The 16100-nt window shown below is 36.6% G+C and overlaps 1 protein-coding gene across 1 annotated transcript; it reads right to left on the bottom strand.

Annotated features, from left to right (window-relative positions):
- Positions 1–1934: 1934 nt before the first annotated feature.
- Positions 1935–7690, bottom strand: RPL (POX (plant homeobox) family protein). Its single transcript, XM_007026819.3, has 4 exons — positions 6071–7690; positions 3041–3408; positions 2881–2941; positions 1935–2694 (listed from the first exon to the last, which is right to left on the bottom strand). Exons 1-4 carry the CDS (start codon positions 7058–7060, stop codon positions 2164–2166), a joined length of 1950 nt encoding a protein of 649 aa, XP_007026881.2. The 5' UTR covers positions 7061–7690; the 3' UTR covers positions 1935–2163.
- Positions 7691–16100: the final 8410 nt, after the last annotated feature.

Genomic DNA, 16100 nt, shown 5'->3' with positions numbered 1-16100 from the left:
ATCTATATTTTACATTAAGTAAAGTTATAATGAATTGGAGTGAATGTTCTTAAGAGTTTATCGAGAAAAGATGTATAAAGCCCAATGCAAGCTTTTATGCTAACCCAATTTTTGCTTGGGCTTTACCTCCATTTGCCCATGGAAGTAAAGGGCTATGGCCTAATACATCTTCGTGGTCCTACAAATGGGCCAATGGAAAACACAACTACAAAGTTTCAGCCCATTGATGGTTTGGGCTTTTGAATAAATTGCACAGTGAAAGCAGGTTGTATCAATCCAAATCATAATGGGCTTTCATAGGCCCTATTACTTAATCTTATCTAGTTTCATAAATTTTATATTATATTTTAAATATTTGAATTTGAAGGTTTTAAACTAGAATTTGAGATTTAACCACGAGTTAGTATGAAAGAAAAGAAAAGGCTAATCCTAGTCTTTTTATATGTAATTAAATCATGATTTTTTATTAAATAAACTCCATATATAGCTCATAATTTTAACTTTTCATGCATGACACATTGTATTTTTTAAAAAAAAATTACAATTTGTACACAATTTTTACTCCGGTACGAATTAGATTGGTTTGGGTTACCATTTGAGCTCTAAAAAGGAGAGAAAATATGTGAATGAGGTAGATGAACAATGTCCCCTAAAATGAAGAAGGACCCCAAATGAGCAAAAGCTCCTTTAATGCTAGACTGAAGCCTACCTCGAATCACCCGCCAGCTTTTGTCTGGCCAGAGGTTTTACTTTCTCCTTTACCAACCTTGATTAACCCTGCAAAATTAAAACATGATTAGATGCCTAACCTAACTGCTGGATTGCAATCTGCTCCTATCATCATATACATTTGCCAGGATATAAAGAGAAAAAGCAAAGAAACCTCCTTTTATGATTTTTAAGCTCAAACATCAAACCAAGTTTTTTGGCAAAAGCATGCGCCTTTGGCTCTCTTTCCACTTCACACAGCTTTCACCAATCTAGCAGTGGACCACACTCTTCTTTCCTCTCTCTCTTTCTCTGTGTCTGTCTGTCTCAAGTTCTGAACTCTGAACCAAAGCAAAGTAACCCCTTTCTCTCTCTCTCTCTCGCCCGCCTCCTTCGGGGGCCCCAAAGAAAAAGTGGGAAATCGAGGGCCTGCCCTTTGCCCCTGGCCTCTGCCTGCCCTCAGCGTAAACAATAGTAGCCATCATGGATTTTAATACTGATAATGATAATGAAAGGTTGACAAGAAAAGCACTGCCACCGGGTGAGACCACCTACCAATCCATCCCATGCAACTGGGTTATGTTTATTCAGAGTGTTTAATCATTTTAAACCCGATTGCCGAACCTGTTTTACATTGCATTCTCAGTGTTTCATTTCGTAAACCTGAATCTGGTGGAAATATGGAGTGGAATCTTTGAAAATGTTAAGACACCTTATCTGTCCGGGGGTGAGTACCTGACTACTGACCATCAACCTAGAGGCTTGCGGTGGTCAAGAGCGGGGTATATTTTCCACCCTTTGTTTTGGGTAAGCTTGACAATGACAAAAAATCACTGAAAAAAGGCTTCCAACCTAAATTGTTAGGTGCCCTGGCAGATGCTATTATAGATGACAGGACGAGGTTTGCTCGTTAGCCATTTCATGACAGAGTACCGTCCTTCGATGGCATACACCACCTACATTGAAAATGGATTTGCCATCTTCAACAAATCAAGAATTCCAGTGCAATGGTCACTTCCACAGCCTCACAGGCGAAACTGATGGGAAATGATGAAGCAGCATTCATCATCCTCCACCGCCATGCCGATGATAATGGTGATATGGTGCATATTTTGAATCGTACGGCATTCCTGCACACTCAAAAGCACATTCTAAGGCCAGCCTTGATTTGATGGCCTCAAAATGTATAAATTTTTTATCATGTAAATTATAAATTTACAGAAGAATTATACACCAACAATCTCTACGTCGGTCGACATTTCTAAATGGAAATATACACTGCAAATTTGATGGGCATAGATCTTACACCGTAAAAGAAGACAATCATTTCGGACTACTCTTGTTTCAGCTTTGCATTCTGGTAATAAATATTGGCTCATCTATCGTGACACTTTGTTAGTATAATACTATCCAATTAAAATAATGACCAGAAAGCTTTTTTCCTCTGAACATTTTTCAACCAACAAAATCATGCAAAAGCTGCCCTCCGATAACATCCCTTCCAAAATGCCGATTCTGTGCTTCAAAACCGCCGATGACATATCCCTCGCTGCTTACCTCGAGGCCGAGGCCGAATCGCTGAGCTGCATTTATAGGGAAGGGCTCTGATAATCCGATACCATTATTCTGATGAAGACCAAGTGTTAATGAAACACCACCACTTCCACCAGCCATGCTAACACCAACACCAACATGCGGGTGGCTTGACAAGCTGTTGTACGACAAGTTGAGTGGTTCACTTCCCACGGGTATGTCAGGAAGTTCACTTCTAGTGCGCTTGGATGGGGTATCTTGAACCCTTTGGGTGGAGGTGGATGGGTTTTCAGATGCGAGAGAGTTTGCTGAGGACAAATGATCACTTGACTTGTTGGCATTTCTGTCCTCCTTTTGCGAAGCTTTTAGAGCTTGCCGTGTTTCTAGCATGTGTATTTCTTCCACCATAGGCTTCCAAAGCCTTACTCTTGCATTGATAAACCAATTTGACACCTGGTGTTCACAGGAGTTATATATTTTGTCAACAAATAGATTGGGCAGAGCTCTCTATTTATTGTGAACATGGAAACAATAACAAATTTCATTTTCTAAGAAAGGTGGGAATTGGATTTTACATAAAGTATTCATGATTGCAAAATGCTACTATAAAGAATGTAGGAATGATGATAAATGGCACACCTGGCTACGTGATAGACCGGTTTGTTTTGCCAACATCAGCTTGTCTGTGTCAGTTGGATAACTGAAACACAAAACACAAATATTAATGCACTAAGGACTATAGATTAAAAGGCAAATAAATTTTTAGCAACAAGTTTGTCTATGTAATTCAAGTACTTACGGGTGTAGAAAGTGCTCAAATAGCCATGCCCTAAGTACAGTTACAGCACGCTCAGGAAGGCCTCGTTGAGGCCGCCACACCGGTTGGTGCTCAAGGAACCCAGCATTATGAACAGGCCGGCTATAAAGACTTCTGTCAGTGCTTCCAAACCTTGGACCTTCTTCTTTTCCGGGGCTTATCTGACCATGAGCTTTATTGGTGAACTGAAGCTGGTTGGTGATTGCACTTTTCAAGCACCTGAAATGTTTAGACATGGCTTTCAAAGCCAAATTCGCATATGGAGCTGCATTGCCAAGTCCGGCAACATATTCAAATGATGCAACAACAGCTTGCATCTGTTGATAGTATTGCTTGTACCTCTTGTAAACCTAATAAATGTAATGATCGTTAGCAAGTTGTAAAGTATGCTTAACTTGATTATATGATGCTTGAAGACTGAATTCCATTAAAAAAAAAAAACCTGAATTACTAACAGAAATAAAGAAACCGACTCTAGAATCACTATTAGCACATTCAAAGCTCTGGTTTCGGGAATGTTCAGGTACAAAACATTGCTACAAACTTGGATATTTATCATCTGGAAAAGAACTCAAAATGGCTCCAATTCAATTCCCTCAATCTATAAAGTCTGATAAAATTACAAAAAATTGGCCCTCAATGAAGCACCAAATGGAATAAGGAATACTGTAAATTTTGGATCATCCACCTAAACAAATGAAAATTGCAAGAAGCTGCAACTCAATGCACCTCGCGGAGACAACATAATTTCTGAGAGGACAAATATTAAGGCCGTGATATAATCATAATCCTTATTTTGAGGTTACCTTCTGTTGTCGCATGGTCAAATACCTAAACAGTTTCTTCAAGTGAAGAGCAATACATAGGAGACTACTCGAAACCATAGTTACACTTATGCTATCATTGTTACTTATTTTCTGCCATGAAGAATGAAAACATTGTAGAGCAAAAGATGGAATGAATAGACCAGTATTCACCAGCTCCATTTTTTATATCATATTGTTTTATTAGCTACTGATAATGGGAAATGGCGGCCAAAGGGGCACCTATGTGTGGTTATATATGTTAAAGCATGAAACCGTGCAAAATATGTATTGAAAAGAGAATTCAATGGTCACACATACTATTTAGATATTTTACTGTAATTGAAACAATTTTAAAAATATTAGGGAAACTACTTTAAAAAAAAAAAAAAAAAAACCCTACAGAAACTAAGGTTCCTGCCTCACTGGGACACAGTTCAAGTTTGTACTCTAAAGCTTTAGAGGACAATAATACGAAAGACATTATAACCCAACATAATGCCCCATGTGGAATTCATGGCATAAACCGTTTTATGGTAGCTAGTCAAAGCACTCAGGAAGGAAAATATAGTGCAGCCTTATTACAACCCGCATTATTATCCCACCCTCCCTCCTCCCTCTTCCCCTAAAACGGAAAAAAAAAGGTTCCAATGTTTAGCATGTGTTAAAAGAGATGGACATTTATTCAGACTCTGAATATTGCGCCGACTTTACAACGTGGAATTACTTGTCTATTCTCTCTATATGCCAATTAAGATACCAGTAAGAGTACAGCTTGATTAGTTTCCAAAAATTCAATTTGGAAATTGGCTTTGAAAAAATTTGTGAACTTGGAGAAAACACATGATTGAAGGAAAGACTAATGAAAGTGAAATTGCAGCAAGCCCAAAAAACAAAGGGACAATAGTGAGTAGTTATCAGACCAGCTAATACTTACTCCTAGAATACAAAAGTTAGCATCACAATAGATAAACATCAATCTCCATGACTTTCACATTGTAAATCATGTAGATTTTATTCAACAAGCAAGCACAAAAATAAGCACTCTGAAGTCCGAACCCTTCTGTTTTGATCACATTAAGTTAAACATCTAAGCAGGCTATAATAATAACAGTTGTAACTTTTCTTTTCGTGCCCGACAAATAGAAATCTCTCTAAAACTATGAAATCACTTTAATTAGTAATTTGCAAAAGTATGGCATGAAAACATTTAAATTCATGCACTCATGTATAATTCCTGGTAAAGTAGCCAACTCTAAATCATAAGTGTTTGGTATGCCAATTGGAGGAATCAGCTGATCTACAATATTCTCTTTCTTTTTAACTTAGGCACCCAAAACACAATATTCACCCGTTAGCAAGTATTATAATTAAATTGAGCTAAACCCTATCCCGCAAAAAGTCCAGACACCTTGTGATCTACTCATCTAGTCTTCTGTAGGACTTCGGAATACCAATTATGCTTTCCACAAACTTTTTTGGATTATAAATCTTTTCAAATGGATTCCTTCAATCACTTTAAAGCACATTTAAGCCCCAGACTTGGCGACATTGTCACTTATTACAACCCTTTCTACGGTTGTCAGGCACTTTATAACACCAATCTTCGTGCATATATTCCCTCCTATCACCTTTTCATTAAAAAAGATTTTTTTTTTGTGAGATCATCGAGGCCATTCATCAAAGAGAAGAATCTAATTCACATAGTATTACAATGGAGGAAAGCTTTAAACTACTGAGGAACTTTCATTTTGCGAAATCGGCTAAAGATGGCATCATTTATTGCCACTTATGCATGCAACAACACAAATTGCATGTTGGGTTAAAGAACTGACTAAACATAACACCATTAAAGAATATCTGACAAGGCCATTTTAATAATAGCCAGTGATGACTTCTACAGTGACAAAAATGCTGGGGTTTCATAAAAAAACCACCTCCCCAAGGAAGATTTTAGAGGGGATAAGGACACGGATCCAAATAAACCTTTCAATATACTAGCGTCTTAAGGCAAAGTTTGCAGAAAAGAAAATCAGGGACACCAAACCAAGAAACCCAAAAGAAAAAAAAAACAAAAGAGAAAAAGATGTGGAAGTACATGGAACATGAATTGCATGTCGGAAGGAGAACTCAACAATCATTCATATCAAACCAATTCAGAAGAAATGCAGACGAGAAACCAACAATTTTGCAAATTAGAGAAGCAAACCTCGTCAAGCATCGAAATTAGCCTTGACTTCTTTCTTCTGCTCTCACCACCATCACCCCCACCAAGAGGATCATCGACAATTCCAGCGGGACTCAAATTCTCCAATGGAGGCTCCATCAAAGAAGAATCAGGAGTAATTTTTTCAGCGTAACTTCCCCTACCCACATCGCAAAGCTCTTCTAATAACTGTTGTGCGGGCCTCATAAACCTCGATTCCTTCAAAATCGAAGCATAACCCGTGAAAGGCCCGAGAGGGACCGAGCTCCTGGAAACCTCATTCGAAGTGGAAGCACTTGCACCAACAATGCCTGGAACCACATATCCACTGGCGGTAACCTTGTCACTGTAGATAGCTGACTCGAATCTTTGCAGATTTAGCTCCAAAGGAAGATTGTTTTGGTGGGCGTTATGAGAAGATAAAGAAAGAGACAAGCCTTGACCGGTGGTGCTAGACTCATGATTCAAAGACAAGGCTTCAGGTTTATAAACCACAACTTCACCACCATTATTATAAGAATGGTCAAAATCTCTTAGGCTCTGAAGGTTTTGCGGAGTATAAAGAAAAGGGTTGTTATTCATATCTTGAATCGAGCTAGGGTTTAAGGGCAAAGAAGATTGTGGATCCAAATAAGGGTGATGAGAAGTCGAAGAAGAAGAAGAAGCGTTAACGATCCCACCAACAAAGCCCATGAAATTCACACCTTCCTCTTTAACAACACAAACGGGGCTGTTTTTACCAGAAGCAGAAGCTGATAGGTGGTTGGTTTGGTGGTGAAAGTCATGGCTACCAGCAGTAGCACTAGCGTTGGCAGCGCAAGTTAACAAATCGGAAGAAAGAAGAGAAGGGTCGTACAAAGGAAGTAAAGCTGAGCAGCCTGAAAGAGTAGCAGCCGTTGCTTCAACACAAGCTGGGTGGTTTTGAGCCACAATTCTTAGCTTATCTCTTCTGCTCTGTTGTGGGACATGGTAGGGCTCAAAACCCTCCGCCATAGCCACCACAAAAAAAAATTATTAAACCTCTCTAGCTAAAACTCTAGAGAGACACACTGACAGACTTTAAGAGGGTAAACAAAATAAAAAACGAGTCAAAAGAGTACCAGCACAGAGATACACCAACTAAAATTAAACAGAGAAAGAGAGAGAGATGGAATGATTAGTACAGAAGAAGGGAGACGATCATGAAAACGAAAAAGAGAGAAAAAACAGTGAAAGAGAGAGAGATTTGGGTTTATTAAGAATGATGAAATGAAAGGTTATCATGATCCTCTTCTGAAGCTGAAAACATGGCAGAGAGAAGGAGAGAGCTGGCGCAGGTTAGCAGTGATTCGTTCCAAGAGCCTGAGGTTTTGGGTATAGGGTGCACACTTCACGCATCCTTTTTTTATCTCTGCTTTTTTTCTTTCTCTTACACGAACAAACTAAAACCCACTCTCAAACTCACAACACTCAAACTCAAACTCAAACAAAATCTTTGTTACACTTCCTCTTTTTCTCTCTTTAATTTACTTCCTCTGCTGTCTTTCTCTCTCTGTCCATTGAGAAAGGTCTGGTTGATCATAGGGTTTCGAGACACCGGAGGACGACCGGCTATTTCCGGTAATAATTGAACTAACTTTGTTTGGCAGATATTTCTGACAAAGGTTTGGGGACGTGTTTTGTCGTTTTATCATATCTTTTGGTCGTTTATGCCCTGGGGTTATTCTAACCAGAAAACCAAAAACAAAAAGGTGGCCCTATTTTTATTTTTATTATTTCCTTCTTTTTTTCTCTATCTCTTTGTCCAAACCCTTTATAACCCAAAAAAAAAAACCCATTTTTTATATAATAAATAAAATAAATTTAATTTTAATATTGAGTAGTAAATAATGATTTTGTTTTAATTAAAGAAGAGAAAGAGGGGGGGATGACGCACGTGAGAAGAAGGGGGGGAACAGAGTGATGAATGAAATGAAAGGCTGAGTTTGCCGTTCTCAACACTCATCCCATCCGCCAATGCTTTCGATTCTCGCTTTACGAGGTTTTCCTCCTTTTTTTAATTACTATTATTAATTAATTAATTAATTAATTCCTAAAAGAAGAAAAAATAGAGATTTATTTATAATAAAGAGAAGAACAAAATAAAAGTGCCTATGTGACACTAACACTATATATTACTAGTAGATTATAAGTAAGTGATGAATGACTTCATTACGTAAAATCAAGTGTCTTATCATAGTGTATAATAATGTAAGTAATAATTTTAGGATAAGCTTCAATTACACTCTCTGCTGTTTAAATTTTTTTAATACGATTATGGAGTAAAATTATAAAAATATCTCGGAATGTAAACAAATAGGTTAATTTTAAATTAAAAATATTTTAATAATTGCATTGAATAAAATTAATAATATAATCTTTTACGAAAATAAAAATTATTCCCTGACTCTGAGTTCCAATAATGTAAATTTTTCATGATTTTGATGAGTTAAGAGATAGATAATTAATTCTCTAAATTTTTAGAGAGATGATTTAAGCTTTATTCTATTCAGATTAAATAGTTAGAATTTATTTATTTATTTATGTATATATTTGGGGACTCAATTTTTTTTAGAATTTAATAAAAGTTCTTCACGATTTAATCCTTCTTCTTTTTTCAATTTCGAAGGAAAATGTTAAATGAGAAATTAAATCATTGAATCAAAAGCCCTTTTATTTTGTTTTGCTTAGTTTTATTCTTCTTTTTGCATGCAATGATTCCTTGAAGCAATCTAATAGGTGACCATGACATAATACTATTATTATAGGCTTTTGAATTAAAAGAAATGTAATTGGGTTAATTTCAAGGACAAGGTTCACGAGATGAGACCATTAATTATTTTTGCAAAAGTTTGGCGAGTTTCTGTCCTTTGAAGGTAATGGCCACCAAACTTTTGCTCTACCAACATGAACATTTGCAGCACATTTTGTTCGTGCACCTCTCTGGATTTAGGATTCCTCCATTTTTACTAAATGCTCTTAATTATTCCTTGATTTAAAAGGCCAGATTAATTAATCACGGGCATTAATTTAAGTGCTATTGAACTAAACCCATTAACTTGATAAAATGGAATTTCAACAACATCGTTTAATAAAATTGAAACGCTGTTTCTAAAATTGAAACACAATCTTTAAGAGGGTTCTTGAAAGAGGTCGTACTGGTAGGATAGTGGAAGCTTTATTCTTATAATAACCCAAAATCTAACCTTGGTTGTTGATAAAAACTTGGTCATTTCCTTGGCAAATTAAACAACCCTTTGATCAGCATGAGGGTTGGAATTTTGATATATAAAAAATGAAGAAACTTGAGATATTGAATGAAGTTTCAGAGACTGAAAATTGGAAACCGCAAGAACTCTGATTGCACAGCGTACGCCTTTGTCATTTATCCTCTCTGAAAGGACACTATAGGTGGACCACAGAGAGGTTTGCTGGATAAAAATTAAAAGCATTCTGGCAAGGTTCGATAGATTTTTCATCAATGGCGTCGCTTAACCGAAATTAAAGAAGGGGCTGTGGATCATTCGAACAAATAGGGGAAAAATAAAAATAAAAAAGTGAAGCAGCAGGAGGAGGAGGAGGTGGTGCATTTGCATGGCAGAAAATTTTGGTCAACAAAAATAAAGGTTAATAAAGGTTTACTCTCCTTATTTTTCCACCCATCGATGAAAGGAGAAAGGCCTACCCGATTTACTCTCGAAATTAATGGCAAACCTACTCTTGGTGAAGTACTCCTCTGATAGTTGAACATCATGGGGATTTGCTGTTCCGAATCGTACCTGTATTAATTTGATGTTCCCAATCGTATCTGTACTTATTTGGATTCCTGTTCTTTTATGGAAACTCATGCTAGATTTTGATCGTTCCTGATTAAATCTGTTGATGAACATGGAGGGGAAAGCTGGCCGCAGACCACAGCGGCTGTGACATCATGCTAGGGAACGAGGTTAGGTTCTTACATTCATGTGTGGTTAATAGGTTCACATTATACAGTACTGGGTTGAGATGTTCTATCAGCCAAGTTGGAGCTCTAATGCTTGGCTAATGAGATGTTAACTCGTAGAGGATTTTATCAGCCAAGAATTTTACCTTGTACAATACGATTGCTGCTTTCTGCATCGTCGTTAACAAAGGTGCGGAATCTACACTTTGTGCGCCAGTAAGACAAAGGGCTGCACTGTAAAGCTTTTTTATATCAACCACATCATTTTTCTTTTTAAGTGTTGTTAATATATAACATCTATATATTATCATTTAATTGTGAAATATCAAATGATATGACAATATTTTATTTATTAATTATATATATTTATAAACTAATATTGTGTCAAATATAAATGTTAATTCTGTTCGTCAATAATTTAGTGTTGAGTCACTTCAAATTAAAAATGATGATGATAGATGATAAAATGACAATTATCAATTCTCAATTTTTAATTATTTTATTATTATATATATAAAATAAAATTTTATTTTTATATAATTATTCTTTCATCATCACTCATGTAAAATCTTGATTTTATGAATACTACAAATGTTGTCCAATTATAATACTTACTCACATAATAACCTTTCTTTTTGTTATTCTTGTCTCTCTTTAGTTTATTGAAATAATTTTGTTTATTATTTTCTTTTTTTCCCTACCAATAACAATTTTATGTTCTATCAATTACTTATAACTAATAATACGTATTAGATTACAAAATTAAAAAACAATCAGAAGATATTAAAAAATATAATATTATAATCCGATCGCTCCATAACTAAAAAACTTCATGAAAAAAACCCTATAATTAAAGAAAAAAGCTTTAACAAAAGTAACAACGAGTAAGATATTCATTAAATGAGTCCTTTCATATTTCTTTCTAATTTTTCTTCCTCACACGACATAAACCAATGGAGAAGAGAAAGAGCTAGCAAATAAAATCGATAAAATTTGATGAAGTAATAATGAGTAAGATATCGGTTAAATTGAATTTTATTAAAATTCATTAATTCATACATTATACAAGTTATATTTAAAATTATCACTAAATACCCAAATTCGATTACTAATTCAATAAAAAAATCTAAATCTATACGACACCTAAAAATTGAATCCCAACCCAAAAATAGAATTTGGGATAGTGATATGAAAAGGAGGTGGAGTTGAGGAAGGTGCACGTGGCAAGTGTTCCGACAAGAGAAGCGAGACTTATGCTTCTTCTCCTAACACTAACACTACTAGTACTACTACTACTGATCTACTGTTTTGGTTTGTGTTGATAGATTAGATAGACGGGCATAGAGCCTTGGGTTCTGTTCTCTCAGGTGACAATCGTCATGCTAACGTTCTCTTTTGTGGGCTTCGAAAAGCCTTCTTTTTCGTCTAATTTTTAGTTTGTTAGTACAACCATGCAATCAAACACACCAAATCTTTTGCTTGAGTTGAGTTGAGATTGATGCGAGAGGACGGGGAAAAAGCAAGCAAAATCCCACCAAAGTCTGCCGTCGCTGGACGAAATGGGATTTTCCTTCTGCAAATGACCCTGTTAATTTGAAGCAATCCCCAAGTGCTTGCATTGCATGCATTAACTAACAAGTCTTGGAACATATTTCTTTATACAGAAAGCATTGAGGATTTGTCGTTTTTGTGTTTTGGAAATCACGAGGAAAGGGACGTAAAAAGCAAGGGGACTGCAATGGCGTCAGCAGTTGCGTGAAGGGAGAGGGGATCCCTTTCTTTCCCTTTTCCCGTGTTGGAGTACCAGCACCATGGACAAACTCCTGTGGGAGCAATAAAAACCCCCTTTGTTTCAGAAAAATTAAATACAAAAAGAAAGCTCTGGTTGAGTTCTGCCAACGAGTACTTTCTCCTCAGCTCAGCACCGTCCGATGCTCAACTCTCTCCCCCCCCCCCCCCCCCCCTCTCCTCGAACTTGGTGTTCAAACCTGATCCATCCACACCCCCACACCATGTTTCAGAGACTGTTGCTATCAGCCTAACACAGTATCTACTGTTTGGCGGCCCCCGCTGTGACTGCAGGTCTACCGCCTGTTGGATTTTTTCTCATCTGCTAAATACGTTTTCTAAACTCAAGCTGGCTTGTGAAAGTGATTGCCAGACACAGGAAAATGCTTTGTAAGAGACACGTTTTTGTTCTCTTGTGAGGTATTAGTACGATATCCTTTAATTCTATGAGATTTCTCGTGTGGAATTCACATGATTCAGTCCTCATTGCTCAAGCAATAAGCACCCTCTTGAAGAAAGCCTGCTTATTTATTGAATTCGTGAGATTAGGCAAATGCGTTTTTCAACTCTTAATTGGAAGGTTTGTACCTTAGATAAGAGATTGGATTCATAACCTACATGTCTCCAATTGTGTAGATTAACCAGAAAAAGGTACATAAGCTCATGTCTTATAATATATAGAAGGACCATTAATCGGTCTAAACAAAATAATCGATCGAAAAATCAATTATTAATAATATATACATGGTTGAACTAAAGGTATTTAGACTCTATTAGTTAAACTAAATATACATAAAACTTTGAACGTAGTACTATTTAGACTTTAGAGTCATGTGAATACAGTTAAATTTGGCAATTATGGAAGAAACCAATATAAGTTCTTGTCTTGGTTTCATGCAGTGAAACAAAAGAAACTGTTCGGGCCTTTTCCTTGCCTTTTGGGGCCATCAATTACAATTTCCTGGAAAGAAAGATTTACCTATTTACCAGTTACTTCCCATGACTGTTTTCCCCCATTCCCTTTCCTTTTACAAGTACGACATTAAAAAAATAACTAAGTGCAACCAGCCCTGCAAAGTTAACTCTGGCCCTTAGAGCATATTCGGAACCACTATTTGATGAAAACCTGAAAGAGACTTCCATTCATCGATTTAATGACCCCTCCCTAGATTTCTTCAACTAACAGAACGAATCAATCTTTTCCTGATCCCTTACATTTTCCCTCCTCCTGTTGGGGGCTTTTAGATAAGAAAGGATTAAACCCATAGTTTGAATTCTTTTGATTAACAGCGGAAAGCAAAAGACAGGCTACAAATTGATATTTGGTTGTTTGCAAACCAATGGACCTGGATTTCACTACACTGATAAAGACTGCCAGCCAGCAACTGAACATCGGGTGACCAAATGGGTCGCAGCCTCTTGACAGAAAACACTAAACTTACTCTTTGGAGTCATTACATTGGTTCGGAGCATAAAATCAAGAAAGCTTCGAAAAGTTTAAAAAACATTGTGGACTTTGGTGGTGATGACTATGACGGACTACAGCAATTTCCTTCAAACTTTTTCCGTAACTTGAATGGGCTGTCCAGCTCACCTCAATCTATCAAAACTCTTTACTTCCGCTGTTGGCGTAGTTTGTCATCATGCATCCTTCAGAATCATGGTATCTCTTTCTCTACCATGTCCTGCTTGGTAACTGGGTCATCTTTGTCTCTCAAGAGTTTCATTCTTACTGTAGTAAACTAGATTTCTGATGCATATATCCTAGGTTTTTTTCCTTAAATAGACAACCAAAGAAGGGTTGATGAATTGTAAATAAAAGGTGAAGTGCTTAAGTATCTACTCATATTTTATTTATCAGACAATCTAGTACCATCTCTTTAGTTATCAGATATAAAATAATGTTACTTAAAGTGAAGTCTAGCTAATTGGTTGCTAATCGGGCCCTTAATCGCTTGGAGAAGAAGAAAATCTGACACTGTAAAGAAGAATTTTTTTGTTTTTCTAATGCTTAGCATCAAATCAGGAAGATATACACAGCATCAGATGCAATAATGTAGGGCTTTTTTTCCCTGGATAATCAAGCCATTAAGGAGAGAAAAGTGATTGATCCTCAACTACCTACAATGAGAGCAGGGAGCACAGACAATATTTACAACATGTTGCATGTCATTTAATGCATGCTATTCTAGTGGAGGCAAATAGAGAAATTCTCACATGGACCCAGAAAGGGGTAGCTCCCTCGGATATGTTTAAAGAGAGTAAATAATTGTTGTGCAGCTGGAAGCACTATAAATCAAGGTGTTTGAAACACATGCAACTGTTTCCAGTCAAAGAGTTATGGAAAAAGTGTTTTCCATCTTCAATTATCATGATAAATGAAGTTTCTTAAGACAGAAATTGAATGGTTTATCCTCACCGACTTTGTGATTAATTCTAAGCCTCTCAAATTAAGTGGAACTATAGCCTAATTGGCAGCCAGACATACGCTTAATTATCCAGAAGAAATTCCAAGTTAAAAATGTCCTTTTGTCCTCTTATTACTTACTAACTTGATTTTTTCTTGAATGTCAAATATATTGAGTTTTAATGTAATTTTTATTTGTACGTATAATATCGATCGTAAAAGAAAAATCCATATAATTTGATCTAGAATCTATTTTGGGCGACGCAGGTTTGGACTTGGTCTAATGCTAGTCTTTTCCAGGTTGGGTTTCAACTCACCCATGTGATTCTGGAACCTGTCACCCATTACATCAGCTAGGTTTCACCAGGCTTATGAGCTAGGCGCACAAGCCTGCCAGGCTTGCCATAATCCAACCCAGAAGTTTAAAGTGAATAGGTTGGTTGGTAGGGTTGAAGCCCACTTCCATGACACAAGGACACTTCTCATAAATTTTGGAAACTGGATCTGTAAAACTTACACTACAGATTCTGGGACCTGAAGGCCCTTCGACTCTCAAGCAAGTCCATAACAACAGCGCCCATTAACTGTGGCAAGCATGTGCTAAACCCTATTGCCAGCTTTATAACAGAGTTTTTGCAAGGTGCTTGTGAATTATTAAAGTTTACGTTCCTGCTCCTTGTAACTTAGCCTTTTAGGAGTTCTTCTGCTCTGCTGCTAGTGAATAACCAAAGCTTGCCTTTTAGGAGTTCTTCTGCTCTGCTGCTAGTGAATAACCAAAGCTTATCTTCCTGCAAAACTATACCTGTTTAGTTTGCTCAAAAAATCCTGCTGATGTTCTCATCACTTTTGAAGATTTTATGGTCAAATGGTGCTGATAAATTTAAGCATGGTATGAGCAGGCCCGGTTACATTCGGCCCTTGTCCATACTTGTTTTCGTCATTTTGTTACTCAAATCTTATAATCTCTATCCAAACTGTGCCTACAGTATTGCGTTTGCTGCAACCTGGGACATTGGTTTTGCCAGCAGGTAAAATTAACATGCATCTGCAGTGTTGATGAATTCAAAGTAGATGGCTACAGCAGATCAGAAATCACAAATGGTTTTACAAATAATCATATGACAATCAATTTATCTTACTAATTAGCTTGGTCTTGAGGAACTCGAAGCAATGCCCCATGCATGTTCCAGTGTCACAAAACCGATATCTTTTTTTCAAAGAATTAATTTGTTGAATCGCATAACGTTTGCATTTATAAACTTGTCATGATTTTTTTTACTTGTCGATATGGAATTGAAACACTTTCTTTTTAAATGTTTGATGAAATATTTTCCCCTTCCCAATCAATGAGGTATTGGTCACCATCGACCATCCTGTTTGTCTCTTCTTTAAAAAGTATTGGACATGGAACGAGTTTAAGTCAAGTTCATCCTAATTTCAAGATCATTATCTTTTCTTTTAAAAAGTTAATCCATTAAGATATATAGTGTCACGTTTTTAAACTTTCTATGATTCCCTTATTTACTTAATATGAAATCGAAACATCATCTCTATTTTTCTGATACGTTTGTCACACAAAGTCCTACGAGAATGTTTTCTTTGAACTGGGGCCTATATTATACCATCACTGTACATACATTATGTCAGACTTTTCCTCATCTTTTTGGAAAGGGTTGTGGCTGTGATGTTACTTTATCCCTGTTCCAGCAGAACCATGGCCACTCATGCCCAATCCCTACCAACCATACCAAAGATATGATTCCTGCAGCTAATTATATAAAAGAAAAAGAATTGGAGTATATAATTAAATTAGCTCTTATTCGTCCTGGGCATGTATAAAGAGCATCTTCTTTAGGCTCTAGCTCTCATTCTCACTC

This window comes from Theobroma cacao, chromosome 5 (assembly GCF_053813885.1).
Source record: "Theobroma cacao isolate CCN51 chromosome 5, ASM5381388v1, whole genome shotgun sequence".
Taxonomy (NCBI): domain Eukaryota; kingdom Viridiplantae; phylum Streptophyta; class Magnoliopsida; order Malvales; family Malvaceae; genus Theobroma; species Theobroma cacao.
The sequence above is the reverse complement of the archived record's forward strand: the minus strand, read 5'-3'. Positions and strand labels throughout refer to the sequence as shown.

Coding starts and splice junctions, on each gene's coding strand:
- RPL (XM_007026819.3), bottom strand. CDS start 7,060: ATGGCGGAGGGTTTTGAGCCCTACCATGTCCCACAACAGAGCAGAAGA. Junction 3,409..6,070: donor TAATTTCGATGCTTGACGAG/GTTTGCTTCTCT, acceptor TACATTTATTAG/GTTTACAAGAGGTACAAGCA. Junction 2,695..2,880: donor CCGGTCTATCACGTAGCCAG/GTGTGCCATTTA, acceptor TGTGAACACCAG/GTGTCAAATTGGTTTATCAA.